The sequence below is a fragment of the Xiphias gladius genome, chromosome 17, assembly GCF_016859285.1.
Source record: "Xiphias gladius isolate SHS-SW01 ecotype Sanya breed wild chromosome 17, ASM1685928v1, whole genome shotgun sequence".
Lineage (NCBI taxonomy): Eukaryota > Metazoa > Chordata > Actinopteri > Istiophoriformes > Xiphiidae > Xiphias > Xiphias gladius.
The window spans coordinates 25972501-25996919 of NC_053416.1; the positions used below are offsets into that span (position 1 = coordinate 25972501).

The following is a 24419-nucleotide window of genomic DNA, read 5'->3' on the forward strand; positions in this document are numbered from 1 at the left end:
ATGACAAGTTCTGAACTGTAGACCATTTTCTATTCAAAAGAACTTCCAGCTCTTCAAATTCGGAAAGGAAGTGGATATCTACATTTTGTACTTGACAATTCAATTAATTAGGGAAGCAAGAAAAGTTTTTTTATAGGCTGCTGAATTTGTACTTTAGCCTGTGGTTTAAGTGTTATCATCTTGGAAAAATCAGAAGATAATGAGGAAAAAGTGTTTTTTTGCGGTACACTACTCCAGTGCCATAAAATGTCCTTGCCGTCCTTGCTGGTTGTATAGTCATGCAGTGTAATTGTTGTTACCTGCTGTACTGATTTCCATGAAGTGGTTACCTGCTGGCAGCAGACATTGAGTATTGAAGGTGCACAAGGTCAGATCCAGAATACATTTTTCTACTGAGCCTGACTAAGATTTGGTTCCCAGAAATGTACAACCATCAGTAAATACTTCACTTTGTAGCATTAAAATAGTGAGCTAGCTCACAATAAATGTTGTACTCAACTGTCAACTCAGTCATCCATACAGTCTGTGGATGTTGGGGTTCAAGGGTGTTGTGAAGGTACAGGACAACGATTGAAAACAATAGCTTTTGTTTTTGCTGCATCATGCCTTCCCCCTACATGAGAATACAAATGTTCAGTCTCTTAGTGCACAGCAGGATGCATTACATTTTAATTTGGTGCAAACATTTAAATTTTGGGGGGAAAACATAATTACAAGCATGAAAAGACAGAAGACAGGGATGTGCATTGGAAGATACTGAGGAAACGGAAAGGAGGAGAAAATGCAGGAAAATGTTATCTCGATAGTGGTTATTTTGCCCCTTTCCATGTCTAAAGTGCACATTCATATCACATTGCCAGTCATTTAATTTGTAGGGTAACTGGGCATATTGTGAATTTGAGTATTGTTACATGAGGATCAAATGATGCACTCTTCTCTCTTTTAAAAAATCAACCAGATATTACTTTTACCAGTCACTGGTTACAAGTCGGGATTAGTTTCTAGATCAAATTTAAATTCATGATATTAGGTTGTAGATTGACAAACACACCATACGTGAATATCCAACTTGATTTAATTTTTATTTTTTTACAGTGGTTACAGTTGTGTAGCATCTTTTGTGCTTGTTAATCAGACTCAGGTAACATCAAATATTTTAGTTTTTCAAATACGTTAGAACATCACTGACAAGCACCTAATGACATGACAACAACAAAACACAAAAAAACAACAAAAAAAACCCAAACATTTTTTGGAACATTTGGAACGAAACATATACAGTATTTATCTCCTGATGGGTTCTTTTTCATGTCATTAGTCATAAGTTTTAAAAGTTCCCACATTTGATTTCCTGTTTTTATGATAACCATATTACTTCTTTCTTTAATAAGCATGCAAGTATAACAGTATCTAAATATGGATATCTGCAAATAGGATTTGATTACTGAAGGATTAATTAATTTTATACTTCACTTCTATATATCTATTTTCTCTTGATAAGTGTGTCTGTAAATTCATCTGTAAAATAATCTGGCTGGCCTATATGGCTCATACCACAAACATTAGATTTCCTATATGTAATAAAATAATTTGTAGAATGATACAAGACATAGAAACACATAACGCTGTAATGTCACAACTTTCATTTACACTGTCAGATCACATTCTGTGGTGTTTTAGTAACTAGATTGTGAGATGGATGAAATATCAGAATCACCTTGTCATATAATACAGTCCACTATAACACTACCACTGTTTTATTTTTGTAATAGAATTTGAGCCCCTGGGCTCTGTTTTTTTACATGTCATCAGACATGACTAATGGAATCACCTCGTCCTCTCTTCTGAAGCAGTGTGATCTCTGTGCCATGGTGATCTGACGATTTTGCGCTAAAGAATACAGTCTACAGTTGATGCACTCAAAATCTACTTCCAAAAGCAAACTGGTGTCAGTACAGTACAGATTTACTTCAAATGAGTGTGGGACCATAAGTAAGCTTGGGAGGAAATAACACATTAGCTTACAGTATTGCTATGGTTGAAAGTAGCTCTGGTTTGCACTTGATAATTTGATTAGATCACTGATGTAGAATGTGTGACGGGAATTACTGACATGTGCAACATTGTGATGTGAGAGGTTTTTATTCACATTCATAAAGACTGCTGTCATTTAATTCAGCCCACAAATATAGGTCTACTGTCACTGACCACAGCTGTAGGCTTCTTTGGAAAAGGTGATGAGTTTTGTGGGATTCCCATAGGGCAGAAGGACTTTGACAGAAGACTCAAACATATTACTTTACAAGTGTTCCTTATTGTGTTTTGAGCTTCCAAGGTTCTTTAGGTAGACACTTTATAACTCTAAGCCCTGTCCTCAATGCGGGAAATAATTACTGAGAGCATGACAGGATTAGCAACAACAAAAGTAACAGGAAGAAATAGGAGAGGGCCACTCAAAACTAGTCTGTCCAGGTGAACCCTTTTTGCTTATAGTATGAACCCAAACTCGAACTATCATTGAATTGGTTGTAACGTTTATTAAGCTTTAAGATACACAAATATATGCAGACATTAACACAGTCACAATAAATGCAATAAATCTGTGTACGCCTGAGACTGAACAGATTCGTTGAGGTTAGAGCTACTATCACTGTGGAGCTCCTACCATTGAATTTTAAATTAGTAAAATGCTAATAATTTAATAGTTGCCTTTTTTTTTTATTCATTCGAAATGGGATTTTGGTGGTCATAATATTTGCCCTCCACTAAATGTTAGATTTCAATGTTCAATTTCCTCTTCTTTAGGCTGCTTTCAGCATACTAATTCAGCTGGCACACACAAAGACTGGCCACAGAAACATTTTCAAATGCTTTTAGATACTAGAGCCTGTCAGTTGGGTAAGCATGAATGCTCTAAGTGGAGGAAGATAGAGAAAGGAAAAATATGCTGAAGGATTCTCCTACTGAAATGTTGTCAGTTCTTATACTCAGGTCTGTAAAGTAAAATATGTGGTCGTTTAACGATTAATTTAATATCAGCTAAGGTTGTCTAACAGGAAATAAAGATAGATATGCAAATATACTCACAGGTTGAAAATTCATATGCCAGGAAATGTTGAAAAAGGTACAAGAGGCCAGCACTACTACGAATAACTGTCAGCTCATCAATAAACTGAACACATGGCTGAAAGTCTGGAATTACAAGGAATTAAAGACCCAGCTATCTCAGCCAGCAAGTGTGTGGTGCTTTTCTCGTGCTGATCACAAGGTAATATATTTACGCAGTGCATCATCCCTGCCATTTGGTTTCACTTCAGTGCCGCTGTCATTACTTTGGACTGGATCCTGGAACATAAGATGCAATGGGTCCCATATGAAAAGCTGCCTTTGAACTGAGAAAGCTTGGCAGTTTGAAGGCATGTGTCATCGCTTGTGCCTTTTACCAGCCAGTGGGAAAATCTAACCTAGTTTATTTCTACCTCACCAAAGCACGAGCAGCCCCCCAAGTGTTTTATCACACTTCCCAGGCTCGCAGGTTTGGAGTTCTTTCTTGTCCTTCTGGAGTTGGGTGTGCCTCTGAATTAACAATAACCACTGACAAGAACACTGAATGTAACCGAGATATCTGTCACGGATGTCTATTGTTCCGAGATGACATGGCAGATTGGAAAACTCACTGACAGTGATTCCTTTGATGTTTCAGTTGCATATTAATTTGTTAAGAAAGAAGATTTAACATCTATTATAGATTTGGTGAATGTTGGCACAGTAGCAGAGGCTTTGATGTTGGGAGATGTCAAATGTTCAGACTCTTTTTATGCGAGCAATAAACACAATAATGCTGTGCTTCAGAATGGCTACTCTAAAATACTGTGGTTGAAAAATCATACTAAAGGTTATTTGGATGGATATATAGAATGAATGGGAATGATTTACTTTCAAAACAAACTGAGTACACCACCAAGTTGTCTTTGGGAACAATGGAACTGAAATCAAGGTCTTCATCAGTCAAAAATCCATCTTAACCAAAAGCAGGCTGTATACACAAAACATGTCACCACCTATAATTAGGAGATAATATGATAAAAAATAACACCCCTCATCCCTAAATGATTTATAATGTACATAAACAACACATAATGACATTTTAAAAAAGTCCTCGTCCGGATATATGTTCCCCAGCTCTTCCTGGTACTTCAAAAGGTGTCCCCAGGCAATGTGGGATTTGTTGTCCCATAGCTTGTTCTGGGTCTGCCCTGCGGCCTCTTCCAATTGGGACATGCCTGGAACACCTCCACAGAGAGTTACCTAGGAGGCATCTTAAAGGGGCAATGTGTTAGTATTTTAGCTTAGAACATTTAAAAATGAACTAAGATTATCAACAGAATGTGAAGCAATAACAGTTTTGTCGTTATGTCAAAGAAGTCTGTTGCAGAGATATCCACTGAAGTAAGCATGCTAAGCGGCTAGCCCCAGCCCATCCCATCTCGTAATACAACTTTGTACCTCAAGACGCGATAGTGAGTCACATCTTCTCCGCCTCTCAGCCTTGACAGACTGGGTGTGAAATCGTCATCAGTCTAACATTAACCAGAGAAAACAACCTACCAGTTACATAATCAGATCGCGTGGTAAACCTGTGTGGAAAACATTATTCCCCAAATACATGCAGGTTTGGCAACATGTCAACAACCGCCCTCTGCTGAGTTTAGATTTATTGAAACAAAGTTAGCTCAACATGAGGGTAAGGGTGAGGGTTGAAACTTGGTTGTGAGTGGCCAACGAGCCCAGCTCTGGAACAGCACGCAGCACGCTCTCATGCGCACCCCAAATGAGAGATACACAGAGAGGGCTAGTAAAGACACTGACAGGGCTGGCAAAAACTTTATGGATTTTTTTGACGGTTCACCGGCCCACTGATGCGGTGGGCCACCAGAATTTGTCCAGGTATGTCCGATGGCCAGTCTAACTATGGCACAGGGGATGTGGAGGGGGGAGGAGGTACAAAAGAGTGTGTTTCTTTGTTTCTTATGATAGGGGTGGACACCTCAATTTTCTGGTTATATGCTGCCCCCTATTTGTTTGGAGTATAACTTTGACAGTTGGCCAATTCTTACACATTGCACCTGTAAACAGATGCCCAAACCACCTTGGCTGAACACCTTCATCGTGAAAGAGCAACGGTTTTACTATGAGTTCATCGAGCTGTCTGAGCTCCTTACCCTGTCTCTAAGGGTGAGCCCAACCTCCCTGTCAAGGAAAGATATTTTGGCCACCTGTTTTTGCTATCATTCTTTTGATCATTACCCAAAAATCATGACCATATATGATGTTTTAAAATTTGCGTTTACCAGTAACTCGAGAGTTTTGCTTTTAGCCTCAGTTTTCTCTTCACCTTTACAGTCTGGTATATCATCCAGATTACTCAAAGCAAGGCACCAATCTGCCTGGCTATTTCATGTTGCCATTTTCCAACAGAGCACCACGGTCTCTGACTTGAAAGGTGCTAAACTTCATCCCTGCAATTTCTCGGCAGGCTGAAATTTTGCATTTATAGTTTGTAGCCAATCTAGCAATGTGGCTCTAAGGATGACAATATCTGTCTGACAGTTGTTCCTCTTCTCTCGTCCAGACTAAAATATCTCAGTGACCACTTGATGGATTGGCATGAAATTTTGCACTGACATTCATGGTCCTCAGAGAGTGAATCTTAACAACTTTGGTGGCATTTTCGGTTCAGAGTGAAATATCTCAAAAACTGAATGCTGACATTATTGGTCTTTTTTTAACTTTACTGATCTCTGCATTTAGAAACATTATTAGAGTTACAAAATTAAATTTGTCTGTTACTTTGGTGTATCTGTCTAACGGTTTGGTTTTCTTTCCAATGAGCATTAAAGCATCCAAAAACAATGTTATTGTAGACTCTTAGCCTTGTTTTTATCTCACCAAATTTCTCAAGTACTGTAGTTTAGTAGAATTTTAAGTTACTTGTACTTTACTTCAGATTGAAATATTTTCATTCTTACTCCACTAAACTGGCAGAGATCACACTAGGTCCAGGTCCAAACCAAATAGCCTATGTTTTCCTTTATTATAGACAGGCATTTTCTATCCTATGCATACAGCTAACAATAATAATCATTTCACCACTCAGAAGAGTAGATCAAATACAAAACATACATAATACACAAAAAATGACCAACAATAAATAAAAAATGCTATTGACACTGAGGCAGGTGCAACATGCATAGATCCATAAATCAATTAGCCAAATGCTTCATAAACACTCAGCAACATGACAGAGCATTGCCATGGCAGTCAACATTTAGATATTTAACCAGTATAGATACCACAGTGGGTGTAGATAACAAACGTACATATATTAAAACGGGAAAAAGCCTTGTGCTGCACAAAGTCTAGACCTAGGTCAATCTTCTTTGCTGGTTAATTTTAAGTGAATATTAAAGCCAATCCATTCAGCCTCTCTTCTCCTATTGCACTCGTTAACTAGTGAATTTTCACAACCAAACCCCTTGGACCATAGATTACATGCATTTGACTTGGTCTAGCTGCATTGAGGATACATATGTACATATGATCAGCTGATACATGTAATGCTGTATACGTGTTCATTCATTAGTATCTAATAATAATCAAACAATATAATATACAGTATGTAATAATATAACACATACTTAAAGGGGCCATATAATTAATACTTTTATTTGTTATGCTCAAGTACATTTTGCTGTTCTTACATGTGTACTTCACTTCCTAATTTTGAAAGCAGGATTTCTATTCAAACTTGGCTTTAAACTTTTGTTTTGTATTGTCCTGACCCTTCAACCCCTAGTTTCTTGAAATCTTTTCTCATTCTCATTAGGAAAAGTTGGAGCTAAATGATCCACCACACATTTCACTATTGCATTGTCTAACTGGAGAATAGCCATAAATGTATAATTTATATTTAAATAGACAACAATGTATGGTATCGTAACAATGCATGCTATACAATCATGTTTTTGCACCCTGCAGATAATGACACACTGTTGCACTTCTGCTCTGTATCTGCTCTTCTCTATGCGGACTAAGCACATTTACAAACACAATGATAGTTGACCTTAGAAAAAAATATTACTAAGATATGCATAACATCAGCCCTGATTTTAAATAAATACCAAGGGAGAGCATCCTTTTCCTTATTGGCCATCCTCTTGATTCCATTTTTTAATTAATTACTGGTTGTAACACCTTAGCTGTTCTGACATAAAGACTGACGTGTCCTTGTGCCCCCAGTCACATCCACTGGCAGCCCTTGTGGCAAGGGAGCTATGTTTTTAATCACCTGGCCACTGGCGGTATCAAGCTGGAGGACCCATCATCTGCTCTGCACACAGATGCTTGTTGGAGGTCAGTGTGGCAGAGAAAGTGGTGCCTGCTGTGTCCTCAAACCGCTGTGCTTCACCCCTCCATATTTAGAGCATCTTAAAGGCACCACATGTTGCATTTTTTCTTCAATTAATCATTACCACATTAGTTCTGTGGCATTAGTCTAATTGCTGTAAATAGAACACAATTGCGTAGAAGCCTCTTCACTGCATTTTGACACAATGCAGGTTTGGCAGGAAATCTTTTGGCCTGTTTTACAGCTATCCTAAAGGGCCTGGTTCAGGGGACATATTAGAAACTGGTTCTATTTTGCACATAATAGTTAGTAATACTAATAATTAGTCTGTAAACACATAACCACTAAGAAACAGTGTTAAGCAACAGGACAAAAAGGGCCACTTAGCTCATCTCCACCTGAGCATTGCCATTATAAAGTGGGGAAGACATGGAAAACGTCAGTACTGTCTGTGTCCTGATATCTTACCTTATCTTGTCTCTACTGTTGTCTCCAAAAAAAAAAGGAGTTGTTCTGCTATCCTAGTGGTCTAGTGGTATAAGCCAACAATGGCTAATATGCAACAGCATATGGACAAAATACTATATGTGATATAACATTACTGTTGTGACCAGCTGCTGTTACTTTCATTAACAATGCAACCACATCAGCTCTTCTCCTGTTGCATTAGATAATTTGTAGGAGCTTTACAAACTTTTCCATGGTCTGATTTTTTTTTTTTTTTTGTATGTACTTAAATTAGGTTCAACAGAATTTCTTTAGACGAAAATCTGTTCAGAGAGCAAATAATGTTCTTGTTTAAGAAACAGCAACTATTATGGACCATAATTTGTTCCAAAAACAACCTTGTGAAATATTGCCTAATAACTAAGGATTAAAATTAAGATCTCTTCAGTCTGGGGGATGCAATTTTCATGGATGGATGGCATCTGGGTCTTGTGAGGTGTGAAGTGGAACTTGGCTTTCCCTTTCTTCAGCACCAGGGATCTGCTGGCTTGAAGCTCATATGAGCCCAGGTGTTCAGCTCCTCAAGATCTTTAAACCTGCTCCATGGGACAGATGTTGTTGTCACACACAACAACATCTGTCCCAGCTGTCGGATGCCGGACTTGATGAGCGGCCCTCTGCACTGAACCTCTGCAGACTTCACCAGCATTTTCATGGCAAACATGAAGAGGACCACTGAAACGATGTATCCAGTAATTATTCCCTTCTCAAGCTTGTGCCACACTGAGGTTGTAGACCCTGCGGTGACTCTCAGATTGAAGCTGTTGCAGTAGTCCCACCTGGGTTATACTTTGTGCTCCAGACACCCCAGTACCTGAGGATCCCTCCTTTCTGGACTGAGGTATTAATGTGGAGTTCCTCAAGAGGTAGTCTGTCAGGCGCCTGGCTTTAATGCTGAGGAATATCTTATACCTCCACTGTTAAGCTACCTTGCCCCTCCTCCAGATCACCTTCAGAATCTTCCAGAGCCTGTGGAGTAACCTCGAGCTGTTCTTTTAAAACTTATAAGATACCCCACTCGGTCCTTGGGCTAAGCTTGCTCTTGCCCTCCAATTCCAACCACCTCCTGGACCTCCTTCCAGCAGGACTCCTTCCTGTCAAATTCCAGACTTGGTGCAGGTTGGTTGATCAAGGACTTACAGTGGCCCAGCTCTTGCTCCTTGGATTCATCACTGAAGGTTTCTCTTGATCAGCTTCACCCTTGGCTGTTGCTTCCAAGATGGCGTCACCGTCTTCGTCGAACTGGAGCCACTCCTTCACCTTGTAAGCTTGGGGCAACTAACCAGACGATGTTCTGTTGTTCTGCATGGGTCTGGTGCTTGCATCACCTGGAGGTTCCGGGCACTATGGGATGACTCCGGGCTGGCTCCTCCTTCGTTTCACCAGGGGTAGTTCCTGAGTGCTGTGAGCGCCTTAATGTTTCATCAGGCCAAGCAAGTTCTTATACACCTCACTACAAGCACATTCCGTACTAAATAAATAACAAAGAGGAAATCATACATATAAAACAGACTTGGACAAAGACCATATTTACTTTTTGGATGTGTCCCTCAGCATGCTATTTTATAATCTTTTTTTCATTTTTAAGGATCATCTAATTTTCTAGTTGTCTTAAGTATAATGATAAAAAGAGCTCCCCAAGGTTTTCTTCTATTCTCTGAATATCTGTATTATCATTTTTACTGGTCCACCTGTATATTTGATTATATAAAAATGCAGGCTAGATAATGTCTCCGGCAAAATAAGACGCACTTGTTTGTTCGGTGAATGCACCGACGACTTTGGTTTCTGCGTATTTTGTTTCCACAAAGCAAAGAAAAAGTAATGAAGGCAGAGTAGACAACCAGATGGTTGTGTAACATCAGTCTCTCTTTATAGAAAACTAACAAAAAGCTGTCTACCAAATCATGTGCAATTTGCTAAATTGTTGAACTTTTGTCAACTTTGTCAAAACCACTCTGCCACTTTGAAAGAAACACATCACTGCACTCTCCCAAAGACTTTTTATCTACTTCTTGGAAACTTCTTTTTGATTTTTCATGTACAAAATGTAGTGACAGTTTGGATTAAGTGCAACAACAGTGTCTAAACTTTGAAATTAGACTTTGCTTTTCTGATAACTTACCTGTTACTTTTTGTTGTAAAGTCAACATAGCCACAGGTATAAAGTTTACTAATTCAACAGAAGGAAAAGGAATGAAAGGAGAGCAAAATTCTGCTCCTTCAAGGGAAACTTAACATCCCCTGAAACTCTTGTTTTTGCTGACCTCCAGTTTTTTCACTTCTCACCTTGCTGCTGTGACGAGGAAGCCCACTCCAGGGTCTATCAACCTGCAACCGGACACTGTCAGGTGTGGTTGCAGGTTGAAACAGATCACATTTCTCACCCCATCCATCAGTACTGTTAGTTTTGGTCAGAGATAAGAGCAGACATTGCAAAGAGGACAGCAAAACACTGCATTTCCGCATGGTGTAAGTTACTCTTCTTAAAATTGTCTTCTCAAACTTCATCAGTTTATGGCCCAAAGTGATTCTACATCTTGCCTCCTTAGAACTGAATATGAAAATGAATAGGTATACTAAATGTATTCCTAAAAATATAGTAAGCACTAAAACCTAACTAAGTTTTGAAATTGAAATGAAAATAAAAAAATGGTTGGTCTGACTTAATTGAGGATTCTAACATTTCATGGCATTAGGAACTGACCTTTGTCCAGATGTTTTACAACAAATCAGTCTTGCATTAGAAAATGTACTGTTTATGTGATCTCTACTTTAAATGTACCCATTTTGAGAGAAAACAACTTTAAACGGTCCCAAATCAAAGAAAGAAAAAAACAGTTTATTTCTGTCATCAAGGAAAAAAAATGTATTTGTCAGAACCCAGATAACAAAATAACCATTTCACACACTGATCGACTTCAACAGTTTATACTCAATGTGAGTGTGTGCTCTTTTTATGTGCACTAAGCATTATAACATGAGTATACACCAATCAGCCAAAACATTGAATGGTTAAATGGTTTTAGTATTTTGGCAGAATAGTGTGTGTGTGTGTGTGTGTGTGTGTGTGTGTGTGTGTGTGTGTGTGTGTGTGTGTGTGTGTGTGTGTGTGTGTGTGTGTGTGTGTGTGTGTGTGTGTGTGTGTGTGTGTGTGTGTGTGTGTGTGTGTGTGTGTGTGTGTGTGTGTGTGTGTATATAAGTGGCTCAACTCATTACTGATCTTTGAAATTATATGGGGGACTACATACCTCATTTAGTTTGACCAAAAATAGAAATAGTGATATGCTGATGCTGCTATAGGTAGTAAAAACAATAATGTGTAAATCTCGGAAAATGGCTTCAGTTGTTTACCTGAATCATACCATACTGGTTACACGTGTTATAAACTAGGTTCCATGTCAACAGCAATTTTTTTGGATGGATTTAGAAAAAGCAGGCTGCACCCAGTGTTCTATATGAAAGAATTGATGGGGCTTTAGCAGTGCATACTAATTTAATTGATAAATTCAAATGTCAAAGGGATGCAGAGTTGTATATCACTCAAGCTCTGATCCCCTGGTACAGACCACACATATGATCACATTACTCATTACTTTTATTCATATTGAAAATGTGATAAACAGATTATTCAAATTTATTTTTTAATCTTAATTTTATTGGATATATTATCTATATCCAAAAATATGTTTTTTATATGTTTTACCATTATGTTTTGAATTATTTCAAAGCAGATTAATTAAATGATATGATTACAGAGTTATGGGACCAGTTGACAGGGACTGGACATTAGCTTAGTCCTGCAGGGAACCATGACAGCTGCTCAGACATTTACAGAGAAATAAATCAAGACCCACTGCTGACTCACATTAAGCCCCATATCATATGTACTTGTTATTTTTTATGGAAAGTGGAGTTACAGTAAATTTACAGACTTACCTAAAATCGTGGTCTTTATTCACTGAGCTGGCCCTTGTTACTGTCACTGTCATGCAGTAATAAAATACACTAAACAGCATTAGAAATGTAACATTCAGAAACTTTTTTTCATTTTTTCTGTCCAGCACAACTAGTGTCATTGATTATGTATAACAAAATAAGATAAAAAATAAGTTATGTGGCTAGTTTCCTCAATGTATGTTCAACTATAGTTCTTATTGCTGGTTGGTTCTGCTGCAACACTCTTACCTTTCCTCAGACCCAAGTGTCAAAATAAGAATGTTTTTATTACAAAAACAGCAAAACAGTAAAACTACAGTAAAATATCGCATTAAACTACATTAAAAAAGGATATCCTGAGTTTTCCTCAATGAAAGCCCATCTCATCCGTTGCACCAGTGATCTTACAGTTGAAGTTGCCATGAGTGTGTTAAGTTACAGTAAGGGAGGATAACTTCTGACCCATGTTTTGAGGCTAGGATCTCACATGGTACACTTAATCAAGAACCCAGATACACACAGTCTCACACACACACACACACAGATCAAGCTTGTCCGGTCAGAGAGATGAAATCATGTCTTACTGCAAATCTGATGCTTGTCTAATGAGCAGTTTGGCAAAGATACATGATGAAGAAGAAAATCAATCATGTATAACACCACAGCGAGCCACAGAATTGTCAAATTTGTCAGCTAATTTCATGCTAATTTAGTCCCCAACCTGGTGTTATTTTTAACCTCATCACCGTCCTGATCACGTGGAATAGTGAAGACTTTGCTCACGTGTCATTAAAAAAACCAAAAACAGAAAAAATCATGATTTTCTTTCTCCCCTCAGTACCCGCCAGGATCACTAACATATCAAAGGACATCACAGTGAACGAGGGCAGCAACGTTAATCTTATGTGCCTGGCAGTCGGTCGACCTGAGGCCAACGTCATATGGAAGCATCATTCACCAAGAGGTAAGCCCCAAGGGTTTTTATTTTATTTATTTATTTATTTTTTTAAAGATATGTTTTATGTCTAACCCTTTAATAAAGCGTCCCATTTCCAGGTGGAATAATTAGGTGATGAGCAAAATTTAGTGGATTAGTAGTTGAAGATTTCTTTGTACAGTTAGTTACAGAAAAGAGTATTGTTGGGTATATAAATAACAATCTTTGGTTACAATTTGAATCCGCAAATGTACTAAGTTAACAAGTGCAGCCTGAATTTGTGAAATGTCATGGGTAAGGTACAGAATTGGATGCTGTAACATTTTAAATGATAAGATTTATATTATGGTTCTTAACAGATTTTCATGCATTTTGTGCACTGTTATGTAATCTAGCTAAAACCCCTACTTCAACTCTGTAATGTGGTTATTTCAGAAGGTTGTCATCATTTTTTTAATTTTCAATGATAATTCACAAGATGAATGTGTTAGGCAAAGCTGCAACAGCATTACCTCAGTATAAAGGTGACTGAACCACCCCTGACACATGTGACCTGACGTCGACATTCCAACACAACACATACCTCCAGGTTTGCTTCACATGAATATACGCCTGCGTGCAGAATAGCCGTCTACCTCCAGCCATATATGAATCGGTAGCTTTTGTGTTAACATCGGCACAAGAGGATTTATGATGAATAATACCAGGCTTTAATCTATTGACTAAGGCCTTGTTTTTTTTCAACTTGATGGATTTGAGGGGTTAAAGCTGCACAACCTGTAGCCTGACAGGACCCTACGCCAATCAACCATGATTTGGCCGGAGGCCACAGCTGGCGTGGTTGGTTCTGTTGTGTTGAGACCTCACAGCCTGAAGGAGAGCCAAGGACCCATGCATGCCTTTATGTGTGTGCATACATGTGTGTTCTGTGTTCAAATTGTTTCGGCATTGTGCTTCCCACTGAGCATTTAGCAGTATGAGTCATGCGCTGCTTCTCTATAGGATCAGATGTTCAGCCTCCAACATGACATGAATGCTTACATCCCAGCTGTTCCTCTCTCCCACCATATTATCTAATTTCAGCAGAATCTGGTCCTTACAGCACAGAGTCCCTCAACCACCTCAGCCCGCTCCCCAGCATTTACTCCAAATATCATGATATCCTCACAACCTATTTCTTTGAAGAGCATTTTAATTACATCAAAAAAGAACAACATGTATGACCACAAATGACCACCAATGAGCACTTAAAAACTAATACCACGTCCTTTTACATGTTTAAAGGGGTAATATTTTTATATTTCGGTCAAATTCAAGCTACTGCAAACTGTACCAGAGACCTGTAGACGTTGCAATTAGTGTGTTGGAAATAGAGGCTGATACAAATCACAATACATAATGCACATTTAATGTCAATATCCTTTTGTTCAGGGCAAGCTCAACTTCACTCAGAATATATCCATGAACTCAAAAAGTAAGAAAAAGAGATGAGAGAAACTAGAGGACAGATGTTCCAAAAATAAAAAAAGAGAAACAAACATACTGAATTATTTTATTATAGATGCTGTCAACAATATGTTATGTTTTTTGGAACAAAAGGAAAAATCATAGAAAAAATGCCACTGTGGTTTGAAACTGCCCCAGTAGTAGAGAGAAAGGAAGTCACCCCTCACTACCAACCCTACCAGCAGAGTAGTGGCAAATGAAGCAATAGAATCTTATCTTACTTGACATTTCTCTGAGTTGCACTAATGAATAGGGGGAGATGTTTGGGCAGCCAAAGAAATTATCATTGGGAGTCAGAATCTTAAATATTTCTCCTGCAGAGTGGCATTTTCCTGACTAGCTCCTCACTGTTTGCTTTTCATGTTTGTCACCAGCGATAATGGACTGTTCCCTCCAGTATTTGTGTCTCTTAATACAGCACTGAAATGAGTTAAACTGCATTTCTAGAAAATTTCAAATCTGCAATGTAGCCTGCCTTGCCATTAGATAGCTGTTTTTCCATGGCATATCAAAATTTCCACACTCACATTGTGGCAGGAAAATGAGCAAATGTACTGTAACAGCTGGTGATGCAGAAAGATGCCTCACCTTTCACTATGAAAAGGGACAAGGGACATGGAAGGAATGGAAGAAATATTAAAGTATGGGAACAATATTAAAGTTGCACTGCCTAACTTGAGCCTGAAGTTAATAACAAAACGTAAATTGAGATATTGTCATTCCCTGTCACTGTTTAATACGGATCCTGTTGCCATTTCATCGTTGAATGAAGGGAGACGCTGAAGCCTCTATCGTGTTACTTAATATAATGTATGTACTCTGTCAACTGAATTCTCACCTTTATTTTGTGCACTGCAAGACTCAGTCCCTGTTTTAACTCAGTGGGGACTACATCAATTATTCAGTAGTGTCCACTGAATCCCTGGCTGCTGGCCACTAAAAGGATTAGAAGATATATTGTTGGGAAAAACAGTTAATTCAGGGGACAGTGCAATATGGATCCCTTCAACCCATTAAGACTCATTAAAAGTGGATAGGTTATGAATGTACACTCTCACAGATGTCAGTCCGTGCCTTTCCTTTTCAAATTACTACAAACTGAATGGTGACTGACTGGCTGTGATGTGTGCTGTCCTTTAGAAGTGTTGTGACCGAGCTGTTATTGGTATTGGCTGTCAGTTACAGTGAAAAGTTGCCATAGTGATTCTTCTTATATATAGTGTCAAAACAGAAACAGCAAAAACTGTTATTATGTGACAAGCACATACCTTCTGTTTTAATGATTTTTTAAGGTTTCATGTTAAAGGAATACGCACCCTTCTCCTCCAGTATTCTAGTAATTCTGTTTGTATACTGAGAAATTTGTAATAGCAAATTTATTGACAGAATTCAATCAAGATTGTTTTTTTTAAGCCACACTGGTGCTCTAGGGATGGCAATGTCTGTCAGTCAAGTATATCTTAACAACTACTGTGATTGAACACCATCATGAAATCAAAATTTTAAATTCATCTAATAGAGTAGTTAATGGCCGCACACCTGCATCAGCTATACTTTGTGTACATCTTACACTGATTAGAAAATGTTAAAATGTTAACAAGCTAAAATAAAATGGTTAACATGGTAAGATTATACCTGCTAAACAAAAATATGTTAGCATTGTCATTGTGAGCATGTTAGCTTACTGGCATTAGCATTTAATTCAAAGCAATTTTGGCCACTTGGAAGCCGCAAAAAGTTGTGAACAGTTAATATGGTGAATTTGGGATTTATTTATTTATTTGCATATACAAATTTAATGTAACAGTTTCAAACAAACACATACATATGTGGGGTCAACAAAAACCTTCTAAGACTTACATAAAAGGCTACCAAAAAAGTTGATAAGACACACACATATAAAAAACGGAAAACTGAATTACGAAAGAAATCAATATTTAATTATTTCTTAGCAGACAGTTGCTCATTTCAACATCCAGCAGTTCCAGAATAACATTGTAATTCATTTAGACTGGTGTTTGTGTCAGCTAATGAGTCTAAGTCCAATATTCACCCTCATTTAGCTCTGTTTTTAGTCTCTATCAGCTCCTGAGGGAAATATCTGGCTCTTTAGCTGCTAAATGCTCCACTAAGTTCTCCAGCTGGTCTCTAACTGTGTCTGTCTGCTGAGCAGGTAGCGGACAGTGGCTTTTTACAGCTTTTTCTTTGTAAACAGCTGCCCACTGTAGAAGAAAATGACGCTATGAGAGTGATAAGAGTGAACCACAACAGTAAAGTTGTGGACTGTGCAGATAAGCAATGTACTGAAACTCGCTATAAAGCTCTATAAAGTTGAGGGGTAAATGCAGATTCACTTGCTAATTCTCTGTAGGTTCATCACTACAAGCAAACCCCTTTCAAATTGTTATCATGTTTTCATATTGTTATTCGATATGTTATTTGTATAAAAATATTGATTACAGTCACTGTAAGCATATCCATCTAATGCAGCGGCTGTGGCTCAGGAAGTAAAGTTTGGTCGTCCACTAACCGGAAGGTCGGTGGTCTGATCCCTCTCTCCTCCAGTCCGCATGTCGAAGTGTCCTTGGGCAAGATACTGAACCCCAAATTGCCCCCGAGTGTGTGTGTGTGTGTGTGTGTGTGTGTGTGTGTGTGTGTGTATAGAAAAGAGTGCTGTATGAATGTGTGTGTGAATGGGTGAATGTGGCAGTGGTATAAAGCACTTTAGGTGGTTGATAAGTCAAGAAAAGTGCATATATGTGCAGTCCATTTACCATTTACCATGCCATGTCAACGAACTTATCTATAGCAAAATGTTGCAAAATGTTCATACAGATTATATTTGCAAAATGTTCACTGAAAACATATTTAATCTCTCAACAGTATATACTTGTGGTAAATAAAACATAGTTAACATTTTTTCTTTCTTTTTAAAATTGATTATTTAATTATTTCAACAGTGACTTGAAGCAGTGCTCTGGATGTGTTTATTAACATTCAACAGAAACATTTATGTTTACCTAACCTTAAAACCTTTTTTTTTTCTCTTTTTTTGCCTAAACCTAACAACACAACAGTCTCAGGCTGTAAACCCAAGTGTCTGATATCAATGAGCTTAGTACACCCACCATCCACCACGACTGCCGCCAAAAATGTAGCACTACCTTCCCTGAAGAAAAGAAAACATAATCTAGGCTGCAAGATAGTATTTTAGAGTTTAAAACTTTTTTGTCCCTATAGAGCTGGCTTTATTTTTAGTTTTTGTTTATAAATAGTTTTCAGAGTTTCAGATTTTGATTCCGGACAAGTAAATTGTGCAGCAAAAAGCTTATATGACATCTGAAGGCCAATCTTTTGAAAAATTGGCCTTGTCGAGGATGACTGACAGAACCACAGCAGCACACAAAGAGGTTGTCAACTTGTGATTAGTCTCTTGATGAGTGCCATTCACAGTGTTATACAGCAGAAATGAATGGCATGACATCTGCAGTGATGTTGCCTTCCAGCAAGAACAATACTCCAGCATTGCCTGCTTGTGCAGGTGTCTCTCTCAAAAAATGGAAGAGAAAGGATACCTAGAAAGATTACATTGCAAGACACTTTGTTATGTACACAGAAGGGACCGAAATACAGGACTCAGACAGAGTGAGGATTTATTAGGAGAAAAGGTTTATTGGATCTGGAATCGCTGGGCTAAAGGTGGATGGCTGGGAATGGAGGATCTGGTATGAGCGGGGAAAAAGGGGAAGCGTGGTTGGCAGTGACTGGCTTGATGACTGGAAACAGCAGGCACAGGTTGTGAAGCAGGCTGGAGAACTGGCAGATTAGTAATGATCCTGGACACAAGAAAAGCAGGTTAGAAGTTGCAGTGCAAGAGGAGCGCAAATCACTAGAAAGAACAAGAGTTGGCCTGAAACATTCACTACCACTGTAGCTGCAGCAAACAATCTGGCGAAGAATGGTTGAATGGGTAGATATACTGCAGGTGATGAGCTGATGGAGGACATTTTTGCAGGTGTTCAGGAACTGGGAGGCAGGAGAGGGGAGCCACACCCATGCCAGCACACAGACATGGAGAGACAGACAAAGGCACACTGGAAACACAGGGAAGGGCTAAACACGGGCAACAGCTATAACACACTTCACATTGTGCCTCCCACACTGGATAGAAAGCTTTACATGTAGTCTGCATTTTAAGCTGGGAGATAGAAGACACCGGGTCAATTTGACAGCTAGTTCCAATATTCATCAAAATTGGAGGAGTAGTGATTTTTTTTTAGTCTGTTTCAAAGAAACAGCTTTAATATCTGAATATCAATGCATAAATACAAGCCTCTAATAAGAATACTGAAACTGGCAGCAACTGTTTTTAGAAGAAAATACACTAATTTATCTGCATGGTTTACCTACAAAAGAGTTCATTACAATGACAAGTCCCATCACATAGAAATAAAAAGTTGGATAAAATAATAGGCATAGCGTATATGGGGCGCAGTGTGCAGAGGAAACAATGACTCTCTTTGAGAATTTCTGACACATACACATGCAAAGGGTGGTGTGCAGTTGGCAGCAGGTCTATATATGATATTGTAGCATTTTTTTACAAGTGCTTCCAGATTGAAGGATGACCATTCATCATTCCATTTAATTTGGGGTAACATTTGGAGAGCATTGTATAATGCAATGTGCCAGAGACATTAAAATTTATAAATTATTTATAATTTATAATTATATTAGAATTATCAGATTCAATCCTATGGATTTGTATCAGGGCAGTCCGGGCATATGTTAATGGTTAGGTATTGGCTAAAATAAAGCAATGACTCATAAATTGCTCCTTTTTTTTTTACAGTACTGTGTTATGTCAATGTCAGCCTGCCAGTGTTGCAACACTGCTCTGCTTTACTACAGCCAGACCCACAGTGTGAGCATCTCGCTGCATATTCAAGTGAAAAATGGTGTATGTCAAATATGAAAAATTGTTTGGGGGGGTCTCACTGACGTGACTGACTTTGAGTTCTGACACAGAGGTTGACAAAACAAACAGATTTCCCAAACTCAAATAGTAAAAAATCTGTTATCTCCCTTCTTGCTCTCTCATTAGCAAAGAGCAGTGTACAATGCATTCAGGTACTGTAGCAGCTTCTCTTTTTTAGCCAGCACTGACCATCACTTTCCCCAGTCAAAATGACAAGCAGCTCATAATGTGTGTTGCTAATTTATATTAATCCCTTGAGTAATGTGATGACAGAATGAAATAAAACTTGCCTTTTGTGTGCGGTTGAAGTGCTTTCCGAAAGATTGTCTATAAGGGAAAAAGCCCCGATCTGTAACACCACTGCACAATCAGAGTGCACTGGTTGTGTCTGTTCCAACATATTCAAAAGTGTGACACAGATACAGATACTTTATTTGGTCATTCATTTAGGGCCAGCACTCGTGCCTGTCATCTACTTTAGATTGATGAACAACAGGCTACCTGCCTAGTGGCTCTATGTGGTTGGCTGTATCAATTGATTTCTACAGCAAACTGAGGAAAGACAGTTGAAATGAGACTGGGTTTTCTACCCAGCAGACTTCCATAGTTGATGTCAGCCATTAACTCAAGGTGTTATGATGTTAGCGTGGATAGAAAAGGATAAAGTGGATGCTTCCTCCTCTACTTGAATTTCCTTGAATGTTCTTCTCCATGGATTTCAGTGAGGAGCTATAGTAGTTGCAAGCAAGGGTTTGGAGGAGGAGAAGGTCACAGAAAACAGGTTGAGGCAGTTATTAGCAAGGCTTAATAGCGGGAGAGGTTCTGCAGAGGAGATTGCAATGGTAGCATGAGAGGTTGGAGTTTCCTTGCCAGAAAGGCATTTGAAATACCTACAAAGAAAGGGTTGGATGGCTTAAAGAAATGTCTGCACATACAATGTGCCATCTACTGTACATCTGGCCAATCCCACCTTCTCTATTGGAATCAGTTCATCACCAGGGCATGATGTGGAATGTTGGTGAGAACAAGCAGCCTTAGTTGGTCATTACTTTCCTCAAATAGTTAGCCAAGAAAAAACCCAAAGCTGTTATTGAAACTTTTTTAGCTTTGACTGGTAGACATGAAATGTAGATGATCCCTGCAACATGTAAAATAACTTAGACATGAAGATTATTAATCAACCTGTAAGACACCTGCCTACATGATGTCTCAGTGGTAGCATAGCAATTTGTGAGGTTGCTTTTCATCGTATAACCTTAATTTCCCGTTTACTTGCATCTCCTCAGCATGTGTGGACACAGGGTTGAGTCACATTATCTTTGAGCAATTAATGCCTTGTTTCATTTTGATGACCTATGGCTTCATAGGCCCAGTCTAGAGAGCAAGGTCACGTGGAAGCAGCGCTACTATAGGTCACCCCATGTACAATATGTCTTAATGAGGATTACTAGCTGTGACTAAAAAGGAAAGTAACCGTAGGGAGGTAAGCATTAGTACGATAATAGACTGTGCAATCTTTAGAGTCAGTAATCGTACTATATAAACCACAGATGTCCCATGTAAGTTTTTTTGTCTGATTCAAGACCTTTAATATTGGGCAATTGTCCTCCAACCTGCACAACCATGTAGGTTGTTTGTCCCTACCCTCTGATATGACCCATAGGAGCTTCTCCTGAAATAGCGATTCATATGGCAGCAGTTGTACTGGACCTTCGTTGTTGTGGTTAAAATAATAAACACACAGTTAAGCTTATTGAGTTGTCACAGTTTGGTTAGGTTTAGGAAAAGATTGTGGTTCAATTAAAATAAGTACTTCCTTAAGGTTAGAGGACTTTCATCGTCACAGTTATTGTATAAACATGCAGTTAGGGTTGTTGAATGGCCATGGTTAAACGAAACAACAACTATTGGTTTCAAATAGTAAATGAACAGTGGTCTCCTGTGTCAAAGTGCTGTGTGTTGTCAACCCATCCATCCACCCCAATGCCCACCTAACAAAGACTTTGATGCTCTTTATAGTCTTCCTCCCTTGCTCCCATCATAATTACTATGGATGCTAGAGGTTGCCCAAAACCCAACTATGGGTCGTAATACGCTGCTGCACAGATGACCTATGGGCTCCACTTTTACAGGAGGACAGTCTGGCTTATATTGAGTCTGATCTGATACTTATACAGCATTTGCCTAAATGTTAATTAAATATGTACTCAGCTGGTTCTTTTTTATCTTTCTACAAGATGCATCAGTGAGCTTCTGGTTAGCTTTGATATCTAGAACCTCACCACCAATAGTTAGTGCCTAAAAATGCAGAAATTTCACATACGGGAAACAACTTGCTGCCTCCTTGTTGAACTTGAGGGTGTGGCAGGTTGTTTGACAACAAAATCAAGAGAGGAAGTAAGGTTTTTCTTTGAATGGTTACTTTTTCACTGAATTAGCATTCTGATGCTGCTGAGTGCCGGGATGATGGCACGTTATTTTCTCTCAGTACATACCAGATGCCGACCTCTAAATTTATCGAGTATATCGAGTATTGGATGTTGCGTGCCAGGCACACTAACATGATATGCTTCATGATCCTCCCAAAATATTAAGCTATTGAGTACAGGAATTTGTTAACTTCGATCTGTTTTTATGCAAATTACTGTGATAATTGGGTTGATGCTAAATGTGTATTATTTTTACAGTAAAAAAACAAATATCTTCCCTCTATATACACTCTCTTTATATATATATATATATATATATATATATATATATAGAGAGAGAGAGAGAGAGAGAGAGAGAGAGAAAGAGAGAGAGCAAATATATACATATATAGTCGGGAAAGTCCAGAAAGTAAAACATATCAATGAAATTGTACTTTAAACTCACATGCACGCATGTGGATGTACCACTGAATACCATTCAACTCTCTCACTGTGGGTGAGGACAAGTTGTTCATTCTTGATCCAAGATTGGCTTTGTTATTCAAATTAAGTCATACCCTCAATTCCCCAGCCAACATCATCTATTGCATGCCTTTCACCAGAAACCACCTCAACATAAAAACTGCCAAGGTATGAGAACATGGCAGACACAGGGCAAAGGACCAGAAACACAAACAGTCTCATCCTAATTGGTTGAGTATATGCATACAAATGACAGTGAGTAGTCAACCCTGTACAGCCCTACAAAAGACTAAAGCCTGTGTAAAATAGAATAACGAATTATACATTTCATTCATGTATGGTCATGCAATGTATTCTGCAAGCAATTCACCACAGTTGTATGGTATATAATTATCACATAATTGGTTACAGTCAAATTTATTTAGGGCTATGATAATAAAACCATATTTTTCAGGAAAGCAGATGGTCTAATTTGCCAGTGCCTTCATCCAAAGCATACATAACAGGATTTAGTTTGTCTCTTTACTTTGACATTGAACCAGTTGGTGCTCTATAGAAAGGACACCTCACAATTTATGACAATTGTCCAGCATTGAAGAAAATTTCAATTTAAAAACTAGTGTTTAATTTTGATACTTTTGCTCTTTACCTTTTTTCTATAATTGTGCAGCAGGCCTCCATTGGGCAATCACTGTAGGACCCTTTCATGAAGGTAATATTATACTGTATAACATAAATATGCCTATGCTTTGGGACCTCAAGCTGTCATAAAGAGTTGGCACTTTACCAAGGTCAGTTTGTCTAGTTGAATTCCTTTGGACCTTTAGTTTACCATCATGGACAAGCAGCGTATGACCATCATTATTCTGGGTTAAATCATGTGGACGTCCTACATACAGACCAGTACTCTGTTTTGTAGCCATGGAACTACACATACTTTAAGAGATAATGATGTAAGGTGCTCAGTGCAGATGGCAGATCATGTATTAACACAAGACAACATTTGAAGTAAGTATATGTACATTTAGCTAAATGGCATCCTCTGTGGTCAGGAGTGGTAACAACCCAATAAATCAGATTTAGAGACCTCAGTCATATGTTTTAACAAATAAAACCTGATTATGATCCTGACAAGTGACTTTTTCAGACTATGCAAAAAGTATCTTAAGGACATATGTGTCCCTAAATGACTGAAGTCCAACATTATGATCCAAAGGTATAGAACAATCAGTTTGTACTATTGTTTCCTGCTTCAGTATTTAAGCAGTGTTGACTACAGTGAGTGTTGGTGCCAGATATACAGTTAGGAACATAAGTACTTGGACAGCTCCACAATTCTTTCGGTTTTGTCTCTGTACACCACCACAGTGGATTTGAAATGAAGCCATCAAGATTTGATTGAAATGAAGACTTTCAGTTTTAATTCAAGAGGTTTAAAAAAATTTCACATTAACCATTTAGGAATTACAGCCATTTTTATGCATTGTCCCTCATTTTCAATGGTTCAAAAGTAATTGGACACTTGACTGACAGTTTCAGGACCAGGTGTGGCTTTTACCTCATTATTTCATGATAAATTAAGGAGATAAAATATTTAAAGTTGATTCCAAGTGTTGAATTTGCATCTTTAGCTGTTCATGGAAACTTACTATGCAGTCCAAAGAGGTGTCAATGCAAGTGAAGGAGGCCATCAGACAGTTGGTAGAAACTTGACATGTAAACAACAAAAGGTGTAGACGACCACAGAAGACGACTAATGTCGATGATCAGGGATGATGAGGTAGGCGTATCATTGTCAAAGTCTACAATCAAGAGATGCCTTCATGAATGTAAATACAGAGGGTTTACCACAAGGTTCAAACTACTGGTAACACTCAAGAACAGAGAGGCCGGATTAGCCTTTGCCAGAAAACATCTAAAAAGGCCTGCCCAGTTCTGGAACAAGGTTTTTTTGACAGATGAAACCAAAATGAACTTGTACCAGAATGATGGAAAGAGAAGAGTATGGAGAAGGAAAGGAAAGGCTTATGATCCAAAGCATACCACATCATCTATCAAACAGATTGGAGGCAGGTATTGGCATTATATTTATAATTATGGTGGGTCGCGAAATTACTTTTGAGCTTCTTAAAATGGACTATGTATAAAAATGATTGTAATTCCTAAAACATAAATGTGATATTTTTGTTAAACCCCTTGAATTAAAGCTGAAAGTCAGCACTTCAGTCACATCTTGATGGTTTCATTTCAAAT

At 38.3% G+C, this 24419-nt stretch overlaps 1 protein-coding gene across 1 annotated transcript in view; it reads left to right on the forward strand.

Annotated features, from left to right (window-relative positions):
• The window catches only part of opcml (opioid binding protein/cell adhesion molecule-like), a 159739-nt gene that overhangs the window by 99455 nt on the left and 35865 nt on the right, over positions 1–24419 (forward strand). The window contains exon 3 of the mRNA XM_040150595.1: positions 12693–12818. Within this exon, the coding sequence (XP_040006529.1) occupies positions 12693–12818 (126 nt within the window). The remainder of the gene's footprint in view (positions 1–12692; positions 12819–24419) is intronic.